Raw genomic sequence first — 12,500 nt, 5'->3', positions numbered from 1 at the left:
CATTAGCTCTTAGACGCATATTATTTGATGCACATACGACATACCATATCAAATGGCTAACAAAACATGGTAAAACAAACTCAAGCAGACTGCCAAAATTCCAAAGAGAAAATATATAATGTTGTCACAGTGCAAATCTCTCTCAGCACCTGAGTGAAGGCCAGGTAACTAGCTACCAGCGTTGTTCAAAGAGATGGCCATAGGATTGCTCTCCCTATACACCCTGAGTTATCAAGTTGAAACTTCCGAGGCAGACCACATCTTAAAGTATTTGGCCTGGGCTGGGCATCTTAAGATCTTGTTTTCCTATTATTTTCTGGATTTTGAAGTTAGCAAAGTGCTACTAATTTGCATCTGGTTTGTTGCATTTGTTACTCAAGTGAAGGAATAATTAGTTTGTATTTTGAACGAAAATATGCTGTGTGAAAAAATGCCTGCAGGAGGAGGCTTAATAATAATGAAATTAATGCAAAGTCCAAATACACAATAGAAAAGATATTGTAATAACCTGCAACAAGACATTCATTTACTCAAGCGAATAACACACAAACCCCAATTCATCCAATTATTCACATCCCTCAATGACTCTCTGTACACACTCACCGGCTTGTGCTGATTGAGTGAGGGCACAGCCGGGTCCCAGGGCCTCTTCAGAAGGAGGTTGAGGGCCTCTACGCTGGCTCCTCGGTGAGTGCTGCTCAAGGCCACCATCTTATCCACCAGGGTAGGAATTTTGGACTTCAGGGTCTGTGGGGGGAAGGGGGCCAAAGAGCAGGAAGGTTACTTTTGATTTACTAGATACCTTGTCTAAGTGAAAAGGAAAAAAAAATAATAATAAATAAATAAATAAATAAATGATCAATAATAATAATAACATCTCTCTCTCTTTACTATTGAGAACTTAAAAAAAAATCCAGTACATACTTGTTTTCTCTCAATACTTAAAGAAAATCAATAAGCAAAAGGTTTAGGCAATTCCTACCTGGAGGATGTCAAGGTAAGCAGCCAAGTATGGAAGACTCAGGTACTGGAGTAGGATAGAGTGCAGCCACTGGGTCAGCTTGGAGTCCCATTTCACCCTCGCTAGAGCTTGTCTGAACTTGGCTGCTGTCTTGTCTAGACAGGTAGGTAGGGGGAAGGGGGGAAAAGAAAAGTTTAAGTCAGTTTTCCTGGATAAGATATTAAGTGTTGTGAAAAAATGGCTACTCCCTAGAAAGAAGTGAATGCAGATGAAGAAGAGCAAGAAAAGCAATTAGATATTTTGTTCTTTTTGGCAGTTTTATTTAACCCATTCACGCCAGGGCGGTTCAGGCTTTACACGGTCGCAATACCGGGGTTTTCGAACGCATAAGCCTAACACCTCGAGATTCTGGGACGCACAAGCTGTGAGCCTGGGCTGCCCGCTCACTAACCCCGAGTGCCGGCCTTGCCCTCATATCTCGACCCCGGCGTCTAACACAAAAACCACAAAACGTGTCAGCACATCAACCGGCACGAATGGGTTAAATCTAAGCGGCAAGATATAATACAAACAGGCGCTTTCAAATAAGAAAAGGAAAACCAAAGAGAAGGAAAAAAGGAATTATCTATCACATACAAATCTTACATAAAATTAATCTCCAAAGGATGTATGCCTATCATTTTACCAATAAAATAATTCTTAAAAACACATGATACACAGAATGGTCCGAAAAAACATACAAGCAAGAGTTAATTTCCTAAACATCTAGCCATAGATCCAACACTTTGATAATTTGTCAAAAAAGAATCAGGGATGTGTTAAAGATATAGCACACTTCAGATATCACATAGAAGTGAAATGTCAGAAGTATTATACGAGATATGTGTGAAATGTTGAGGAATCTTACCAACTTGCGCCCTCCTCTTCACAGGTTCGTTATCAGCATCCTTGAGGCTGAGGCGTGCAAGCCTGTCTGAGTCAAGAATCTGCACTACTTTGTTGAATAATGCTGTCTGTGGTTCTGTCCATCCAATCCTGGTAGTAGACAAAGGTGTGTTTAATTATTTAAAGAACTGGAGTAAAACTTCAACTTATTGCTTATCAAAGAGAATTCTGTTCTTTAGGCAGTAACATCCTTCATTCAAGTTCATTCAAATAGTAAAAACTGCATTGCTCTCTCTCCCACACTCTCTCCCGTTCCCCCTCTCACCCTCCTACCTCCCTTTATTCCACTTACCCATGTCTTAAGGATGATACAACCCACTAACAAAGACATAACTTATAAAATCAACCACACTTACTTTGGTATCTTCTCCTCCCAGTCCTCCTCCTCCTCATCCTCGGGTGCCTCCTTCTCTTGCTGGGGGACTTCGGCCTTGATCTGGTCGAGACGGGCAAATACCACATGCCTCTCACATTCACTCATCACCTGCTGGGCCTTGTTCAGATCGTAGGGCAACGGGGGGGGAGGGGATGGTTCCGAGTCCACATCGATCATTTCCTCATAACTGCTTTGGGTGGGAGAGGTTATGACAGCCATTAGGGGGTTGGTATTTGTATTCGCAAACCCTACAATATGGAAACTGGTTCTGGAATTGATGCCTGAAGTTTTCTGATAATCTTCTAACAGTCAACAAATAATGCACTCCCAAAAATGCATAACAAATCAAACAAGGTTTAAATAAACAACTGTTGATAAAAAAAATAAAAAATATATTCTATAAATTCCACATTCTTCTTCAACTTTACAGACAAACAAACAGATTACTGTGCAAATACCTATAGGTTTGTGTATTGTGTGCACAAGTCAGTGTAATGAGTGTGCAAGTGTGAGGGAATGTGTGTAAGTACTTGGTGCTCTGGAGAATTGGTTCAGCTTATACTTCTGCCACATGGAGTTTATGTATCAGGTTGATTTAAAATATGAGAAGTAAATTACTTTAAAATATATACCCAGTACTTTTGATGCACGGTTGGTGAAATTTATAGAAGCAAGAAATTAATAGAGCATACTGTATTCATAATTCTGTGAATATATGTCTGTAAATATAAACTAATTAGATAAGTAGTAGGAACAGAATCAAATTGACCTTTGTATTGTCCATATTTGCTTCAAATACAGTTAAATACACTAACGTAATTCAACTTCTTCATTTCTAAAGCCACTATATAGAACAGCAATTTTCTAAATGTTATTCATTTGCCTCTTTTCTGCAGAGAATCAGATTTCCTCCATAATGAAATATCAATAAGAAAAATGTATAATCATCAGAGAGCCACTTGGTACAAGGGACTACTGCAAAGAATCATTCTGAATAAAAAATTATGAGGGTTTTTTTACAATCATACACAAGTACCAATATTTCTCAAATATGAAATAATCATCTCTAATATATTAGCATGAATAGTGATTCAAATAATTTAGAAGTGAAAATAACTGCATGAATTTAATTTATTTCTAACTGAAAATTTTTTGATCTTTTGCACTAGAATAATCTTCTCAAACAGAAATGCTAAATAAAATAATGTATTTCATACTTTAACCATGTGCCTTTGAGGGTCTATCTATCTATATACCAAAGAACAAACCCCAGATCTGGGAGTGGACAAGGCAAGAGGAGTACTTAAATATCAAGGCATTTCTTTCTTCTATCTTATTTCCAAATAGGATGAAAGCATTTAAAAATACTATGTCTCTTGCATTTGTATTTCAATTCCATTTACAGCTTCATACTTGTATTTACATTATTGTTTGGGGTCATAATAAAATTGGTGTATTTGGGGCAGAAACTGTATTTAGACACATATCTGACCACATCCATGATGTACCTTCCATTTTTATAAAAATCTATATCAGAAACTCTCAAATCATCTTAAAATAAACCAATTATCACCTGTGGCTGCTGCGGTTTTGACGAGAAGACTTTGTCATGAACAGCATCTTCCTTGGTCTTGCGTGCGAGGCTTCTGGCCGCCAATTCCATGGCCGAGCATAAGCATGATCCATCAGCACGACATCTGGCTCACTTTCCTTTAAAATGAATAATACTACTACTAATTCTGATGATAACAATAATAACAGTATTGAGAAGTATACCATATCAATAAATAGAGGTCTTCTCCAAATATCAAACATCACATAATCATGACACTGTTCACAACTACAAGACCAGAGTACCATCAAACCATCATTTCGAACATCACCTCTACGTCCCGTACCTGCCCACTGGCCAGCCTGAGCATTGATGTGAATCTTGCATGTGGATCCCCAGAGTTCCTCATCCTGGCGTCTGATTCTGACGACCCTAAAGCACGCGGGGATGTGGGTCGTGATGCTGAGCTCGGCCGTCGAAAGGATGGGTGAATGACTCCTGAATTTCCAGCCGGCTGGATATAAATGGTATGTTTAGTGTTGGCAACAAAACATGCATATTCATTTCTAATTCATCTGTGCAAATGAATAGGCCTTTATAAAATATCATTGTCACTGCTGTCACCCCAGCAGTAGGCATTTTGAAAAAATAGGACTCATATCTGAAACTTATCCATACCTTATGTGGTGACTGTGTTGGAGTGTTGGGCTGTGAGAGTGACAAGTTCTGGGGAGCTGACGCCAGCAGTGTTCGAATCACAGTGTCCTTCTCAGGCTTCTCAGCCATCTTGACATAAACCTATCTGAAAATTGTGAAAAATACATACAGGTAATAAAAAATGAAAACTTCTAGGCCATAGTTATTTCAGGAATACCAATTTCCAGCTGGCAATTTAGAATGATTATTTCCAATTAGATTTCAGGTCCAGAATTTTTTGCTGGGCTTGATGGAGTGGGATGATTTTGGTGTGCCCCATGTGCCCATGTACCCCTTTATTCACTCTAGGAAATATGCACCCACAAAAAGTTAGATGTAATCCTACAGAAGCTTATGTGTAACAGGGGCTCTTAATCCCTAAAGTCCTATCCACAATTGAGGCAGAAACTGGGCAGGATCATTAGTTGTATCTCCCTCAGCCTCAGATTTATGTTGCCTCATGGTAAATTACTGTCTTTTTACTATTCATACATCTGCATTATTTCATTCTTTTCTATCAAGAAACTTGTTCTTTTTCTTACTTTATTTGCACAATATCTCCATGTCTTATGCACTGGTGTTCTATCGACTCGCTAAGTTAGGTTCCAATTTTTTTTCTTCTTCTTCTTAACTTATTCACACCAGGGTGATTCTGGCTCAGACTGGTCAGAATGCCAGAGTTTTCAAACGCATAGGCCTAACGCCTTGGGGTTCTCGGACTCACTAGCCGCGAGCCTAGGCTGTCCGCTTGTTTACCCCGAGCGTTGGCCTTGGCCAAATATCTTGTCGCCGGCGTCTGACCCAAAAACCACGAAACGTGTCAGCACATCATCCTGCGTGAATGGGTTAATTGAGAGGTAACTGCGATCACTTTCTCAAATGTTAGGAGTCACTTTGATGGGTTTTTTTCAACTTTCATGCCCCACTGTGGAAGTCTGTATTTAATAAATGGCAATGAAATATATATTTTATGATGTGTAAATTCCAACTCTTGAAATACCAAAGACTAAAAGATGTCTTAGTGAAACTTCAAAAATGTGGCTGGGGGATAAACAAGTCGAAACCTTTGCAGTTTGTAGGGGTTAATCCCTACAGTCAAAGCCACTTTGTCTGAGAATAGTGAAAATCTAATCCTCAATGACAGGACACCTTATGTACTTCATACATAAGTGTCTTAATTAATAACATTAATATAGGCCATTATTTTGAGTCATAGCTACATCAGGAATTACTAGGGTCAATAACAAAACTCAGTTACAAAAACCTCACATGTTGAGATATATTAACAGTATGAAAATATGGTATTTTATTTTTAACCTTAATGTATGCAGAGTAATAATCTGGCAAGGTCAACCTTTTAGTTCATGACGCATCAACTGCTTTTCATTCCAACAGAAGGCCTCTGGAACAAAGGTCATAGTGACCAGATAAACTGCAGTGATCTTTTACTAACAAAGTAAATATTAAATTTTTTCTCCACTCTGTAGATAAATTTCCACTTTGCTTCATTTCCATATTTGTTGTATACCTTATCTCTCCATAATCAATTTTTTCTCTTTTTCCTTTATTTTTCTAACAATAATTTTAAATTCATTTCCTTCCGAACTATTTAAAACACTCTGATTGCCAATCAATAGGCCAAATATCACTTACAAACACATACCCAGTGATTTTAAAGTGAGAAATCTTTCTCACAATCATACTGCCTGTGTTCCAATCATATCCACCTTAACCAATTACGGATAGATGTCATGATATATACAAAGGCCCCAATTAGGGCTAAAAGACAAGTGTCAATGTACATAAAGCACTCTCACGGTCATGAAGTTTTATTACCATAATGGCACTAGTTTCAGAGATACAGCTTTCTAAAGTCAGCATAAACTTGTTTTGTGATGGATTTATGGGAAAATATTCATTAGCTTTAAAGATCCCCCATTAATTAGCTTGCTCAGCCCCCTTTCTGCAGTGGGTTAAAACTTGGATGTGATGGATGGTCCAAAATCATAATTCCAACCCTACAGTGCAGCAACTTCAAATGACTGTTATGACCTCCACATTTTATGTTCTGTAATAAAAGTTTTTTTTTATCCATACATACTCAATTTTTTACATCAAGCTTCAAAAAGAACTCTGAATTTCCTAAGGATAAACATATTTTTCAGCACATGGCAATGGCAAAAAAAAAAAATAGATTCTTTTTTTTTTTTTTTATTACACAAATCCTAATACCTTAATCAAACTCATCAATCATCAACCAAATCAACAAACATCCACATATGATCATCTATGATATCATTTATAATATACATCAACAAAATCAAAAATGCATGTCTCAGTCTCAGAGTACTTAAGGAGCTCAAAGGTCAGCATACCTCTTCCAGCATATTCTGGCAAAATATAAAACTTGGACTGGTTCCATATTTAATAATAACTAACCAAGGAGACCTACAAAAGCTCTATATTCATACACAATATTTTACTTGCAGAATCTTGTGATATGGTTTTATGAGATTTCAAATCTGTTTTTCTAACTGGTCCAATAGTTTTGGAGATAGTAAAAAAAAATAATAATAATAATTTTGCAAGTTTGCAGAATGTGACTGGTCTCAGTCTCAGCACTTTGATTATACAGCTCAACAAACTTGTATATGTTTGTATAAATGAAGAAAAAAAAAACATACTTTCTTCATCTTATGAGAAATTTAAAAAATTAAAAAAAAAAGTTGAGACTTGAGAAACCCTGAAGAATTCAGAGTTTGGGGGGATGGGAGGCACAAATCAGACAAAATGTGTATATCTGCCTAATTTAAAATTTATATCTAGAAGATGTGTCTTTTTTTTTACAATTTACCCTAAAGCATAGCATATCATATGCATAGCAATTGCAGTTGCCTTTGAACCTAACAACATTATGGCAAAAAGGTTACCAAACATCCTCTAAATATATTCTCGTAAAAGAGAGCTTGAACTGGTTCCTTATTTGGCATTTAACTTCTTGGGTCCATAACCAATTGATATACCCGTACTAGATTCAATACAGCAAGTAAGCAAGCAAGCAAGCAAGCAAGCAAGCAAGCAAGCAAGCAAGCAAGCAAGCAAGCAAGCAAGCAAGCAAGCACACACACACACACACACACACACACACACACACACACACACACACACACACACACACACACACACACACACACACACACACACACACACACACACACACACACACACACACACACACACACATACACACACAAATCTTCACAATACAATAACCAGCTCTGAACGGTCTCAAATAATTGAGATCCACAAGGCCTTGGTCAATAAGGAATCATGAAACTGCCCTTGGCCTGTTAACCCATTCATGCTAGATGATGTGCTATCATATCATGGAAATATTTCACTCCAGTCAGATGAAATCTCATTACATTATGACCTCTCCCTCTAAATACACTTTTTACATAGTAATGTATGTGTACACTAACTGCACTTGCATATGTAGAAACACATTGTTCTTGACTTATCAACAAAAAAAATAAAAATAAAAAATAAAATAAATAAAAAAGCATTCCAGTATCCCGCAGAATTGGGCAGGTTCATCAAGCCGGGAGATATCTCACACATGGAGGTTGCGAGTGCTTGTTATCTTCGTGACTGGAATAGCATTAGGCAAATAATTGCTCTGTCACGATTGGGTTAATCAAATGGTAGTTTTCATTGGCTACTGTCTATGGACAAACTGAAAGTACAGAAATTGATTATTTGTTTCTTAGATTGATGACTCTTTTTTTAAACAAGTGCATTTCAGGTAATACAAAAATGCATCAACCTACTCTTTATCAGTGAAAGATGAAGGTTAAAGGAGCTAAATAATTTCTTCAATTTCAATTTGTGTTAGAGATGTCAGCTGCATCACCATTACATGATCTCTGAAGATAATGAAAGCAATCTCATCTCTTCACCTCAAAAATTATTTCCTCATATCCTATCCTCATCTATTATATGTCAATGACAATATAACCATATGCAAACAAGGGTGCAGTGGAATAAAAATACTCATATTGTATTTTTCTTGGTATATAGTGTAAATTATAATACCCTCACATTTTTCAAGATGAATTGTGGGGCATCTTTCTGGAAGTCTAGAGCTTTCACCCTAAATGCAGTTGTGTCTCTTTCTTTTCGAGCCCATTCTGGATGGTTCAGATATATAATTTCAACTTATTCTTTTAGCTTTTATTTGATATCCTAAGCCTTTTCAATCATTCTTTTAGATTTTATTTGATATTCTAAGACTTTTCAATCATACCACATTAAAATATATTGCTTCAGCTTCTGAATACGACTCAAATGTTCTATAATAAATTTTGCAAAAACTGTTGTTTGTTTCCCTCAGATTACCATGCTAACTTCCATTTATTTTCAAAGCCCTGCCATCCATTCAATATTCCTCACCAAGATTGAGAATCTACAATGCAGACAGCAGTTACTATATTCCTCTGGGACATATATTACAGCTAAATAGTATGCTTGGAAGGACATTGAAAATTAACTGAAGGAAGAAAGGAATGCTCTGAGGTTAGCATCGTACTCTAAGTAAACAATTATCCATCTTGTTACAGCAGATTTACATCTTGTTATAGCGGATTTTACATCTGACCCATTGCAGACAGGTGTCATGACATACATGATGCAGGAGCTGTGGCCTGACAACCGGCATTATGACATACATGATATTGAGGGAATTTGGATCACTGTGTTATTTTATTGTACTATGAGTGAGGAGTGAGGAAGTGATGATAATTGCATTCATAATTACTATAACTGCCATAATATTAAGCAAAATGGGGTTCACTTGACATCCAAAACTTAGATGGCACCATTTTCTTCTAGCACCAGCAGGAGAGAGCCTAGAATGGCATCCATCCATGGTCTCTAGCAAGTACTATCTTTAGAGAGCAATGGCACACATCAAGTTGTTCACAACTACTTGCTCTAAGGCAGTGGTTCTCAACCTTTTTGGCCCGCGACCCCCCAGACAATATTGGTAGAGACTCGTGACCCCCGCCTTCCCCCGAAGTGCTTCTGACACACACACACACACACACACACACACACACACACACACACACACACACACACACACACACACAGTACATGCCATTCAGTTTATTATTTGTTTGAAATTTATGAGCAGAATTATTTTGACAGCCTTAAAACAAAAGTCGACCATAATACTATTTTTTTTTTTTTAACATCATCTCGCGACCCCCCAAAAGCATCTCGCGACCCCTAGGTTGAGAACCACTGCTCTAAGGTACCACTGATGAACAATGAACAGGCAGAACAAGAGGAGGAAGGTAACTCAACCCATGCCCAGTGTCTGCGATGCGCCCCTGTGCCAATAAGTAGCCTTTTACGATGACACTCAAAGTCATAAGCACGGTTTCCCTCCACTTCCCTACCTCTTCACTGTGGATGATTTCATTTTTCATATTCGTTCATAACAGTACATAAATACGAAAAAATAAAGTTGGCTTTTGTCCTCCCATAAAACAGCAATAATTCTATCACAATGAGTATAAAGAAAATAATGAGCTGGACCCTATACTACAATTTTAATTACTTGCAGCATTGATAGAACCTGTCATATGACACATTCGTCTCTAAATACAATAAGACACAAAAATTAAAACTCAAAAATGGCTCTAGTTTTACAATGAGTCACTGAAAGAGAGTGGGAAAAGTCAAGGTATGTTGAGTGAAGCTGCCTCATATTCTGCAGCTGAAGTATTGATCTTTAGTGTATGATTAAAAAAAAAAAAGTAAACTATAAAACAAGGGCCGAAAAGAACTAGTTACATTTCTATCTGACATTTATGGTAGAACTATGGTACAAATGTGGCATGTATCAATGCAATACCTTTTCTATATCACAACTCAATATCCCTGATCTACTTCACACCCTGCCTTATTATCGTGGCCCAGACTGTGGGGTATATGGGAGGAATCATGGATTTTATCCACTATAAAAGAGTGGTAGAGGGTGAGAGGAATCATTAACACCACTTTCATGGTAATTAGTGTCACTATGGTATTCTGGATAATTATCAGAGAGCCAAGCAGTTCTTGTGTGAATTTCTTTGGAAAAGAGCCATCTATCAGAAAAAATAATTTAAGGATGTTCAGGTCATCTTTACACAACAACCAGTGATAACTAACCTATTGCCAGGTCAATCATAACAGTTTCATGTTCCTTTTTGTTTCACCTCTACAAAGCTCATCTTTTCAAGCTATTTCAGAGTAGTTCTCAAATTGAGAAGACATGTATGGTTTAAATATGGGATGTGCATTTACAATACACATTGACAATGTATTCAAGAGGTTTATCACTACCTGAGGGGTATAGTATGAAAATTATAAGACAATTTTCATTCAGGTCACTTCCTCTGCAAACTGTTAACCCATTGATAGCAGATGGCATGATTTGCTGTCAAGACAGCATCGGTCATAAACGCGGATGGCACCGAGCCATGCAACATATACCCGCCACACGACTGTATACATAATCTATAAAAAACGCGACCAATGAGTTAATATAGAAAAAACGAGACCAATGGGTTAATATAGAAGTTATTGAGCAGATTTGAAGCACCAGGAATACATTTTTTTCATAGTCCCTCACAATGTCTACGGTGCAATGTCAATCTTACACTGAATGCAGTATATTAACACCGGGGAGGTCCAGGGGGTTCTGTGGTGTAATGCCACAGGGTTGGCATAAAGTTTGATTTCTTTAAAGTTGGCACTTTGGTTCATAGATTTTAAATATTTGTTGTTACTTTTTACATGCTTTAATTATTTTTCTAATACATTTAAGCCTATTTTAGCCCATAATTTACAATATGCTTCATGCCTTCCTCACCTATCAGGACTTTAACAATTCCTGAACATGTCCTTTGCAATGGAAAACAAACAGATTCATGTAATACATGTCAGGAAGAATTGCAGACTAAAATTTCAAATGCGAGGTTCTATAGCTGTGAAGAACTGGAAAATTACCACAAAAGGAACCTGTCAATGCTCTAACTTGGCAGAATATATGTGGAAGATGTTTGTTGACTTTTTTACTGTGGTGCTAATAGGCAAAGATTTATCTGTGATTGCCATGTCATCCGGTTCGGTAAAGTGTAAAGAAACCACATCTTTTGTACTTCATTTTCCGTTAGACAGGAACATACCACCATTAATATAATTCATGGCTCCCCCCACCCAAAAACCCTGATTTCTTGGTATAACTGTATAAAGACACAACCAAATGTAGTAAAAAAAAAACTAACATTAAAGCATGACATAGTTTTAATTATGACATAACACCACCATAAAACTCTCTTATTCTGGATACAGAATATAAGCAAGATATATTATTTTGACGATACTTAAAAAATGTGTAAAGGGAGAGGTTTCCACTGCACTGACAAACCTCTGACTGAAAAATATCAACTCTGCGCATGCACTGACCTCGCCCGCAGAAATAAAAAAAAAACATTGCTAATGGGAAATGTCACGGGACAAAAGTAGCACCAATTGGAAAACAATTGATCTAACCGACAATTTTATCAACCAATCACAGACAACTGAATGTTGAGTTTGTGTCCTCATTCAAATTTCAAATCCAGTATTGAGATGGTTACCAAGTGCAAAGGTTGTAGACTTTATGAATTTTTTTTTATAAAGAGAGCAGTTCAACACTTAAACTTTTACAGGACAACCCATGACCCGGCCCCTCATACACCTCCAATTAACCCACACAGGACGGGTGGTACAGCATGTGTACCGCGCATTCAAAAGCCCAGTTGCCGGGCGGCACAGTATTGTGCCGGCTATTCAATTGATTTAGGCCTAATAATTCGAACGCCCCGGCATTTGGACATTCTAGGCTAGAAATCCCCCGTCGGGAATGGGTTAACCCA

At 37.4% G+C, this 12,500-nt stretch overlaps 1 protein-coding gene across 8 annotated transcripts in view; it reads right to left on the bottom strand.

The window, feature by feature from the left end:
• The window catches only part of Rcd1 (Reduction in Cnn dots 1), a 50,065-nt gene that overhangs the window by 35,601 nt on the left and 1,964 nt on the right, over positions 1-12,500 (bottom strand). For 4 of the 8 annotated variants that reach the window (XM_086549363.1, XM_086549364.1, XM_086549356.1 and 1 more), the window contains exons 2-8: positions 4,513-4,636; positions 4,166-4,348; positions 3,856-3,992; positions 2,263-2,472; positions 1,869-1,996; positions 983-1,116; positions 604-747 (exon numbers count right to left, since the gene is read on the bottom strand). In XM_086549363.1, coding sequence (XP_086405489.1) covers positions 604-747; positions 983-1,116; positions 1,869-1,996; positions 2,263-2,472; positions 3,856-3,992; positions 4,166-4,348; positions 4,513-4,620 — 1,044 coding nt within the window. In that variant the 5' untranslated portion in view covers positions 4,621-4,636. Of the gene's footprint in view, positions 1-603; positions 748-982; positions 1,117-1,868; positions 1,997-2,262; positions 2,473-3,855; positions 3,993-4,165; positions 4,349-4,512; positions 4,637-5,072; positions 5,137-12,500 lie in introns of those variants that run through there. The other 4 variants (XM_086549358.1, XM_086549359.1, XM_086549360.1 and 1 more) reach the window with 4 other exon arrangements.

The sequence above is a fragment of the Penaeus japonicus genome, unplaced genomic scaffold (genome assembly GCF_977035675.1).
Source record: "Penaeus japonicus unplaced genomic scaffold, GWHDUDI00000001_assembly GWHDUDI00000022, whole genome shotgun sequence".
In the NCBI taxonomy this organism is placed as follows: Eukaryota; Metazoa; Arthropoda; class Malacostraca; order Decapoda; family Penaeidae; genus Penaeus; species Penaeus japonicus.
Note: the sequence above shows the minus strand (reverse complement) of the source record. Positions and strands in the feature narration are given on the sequence as shown.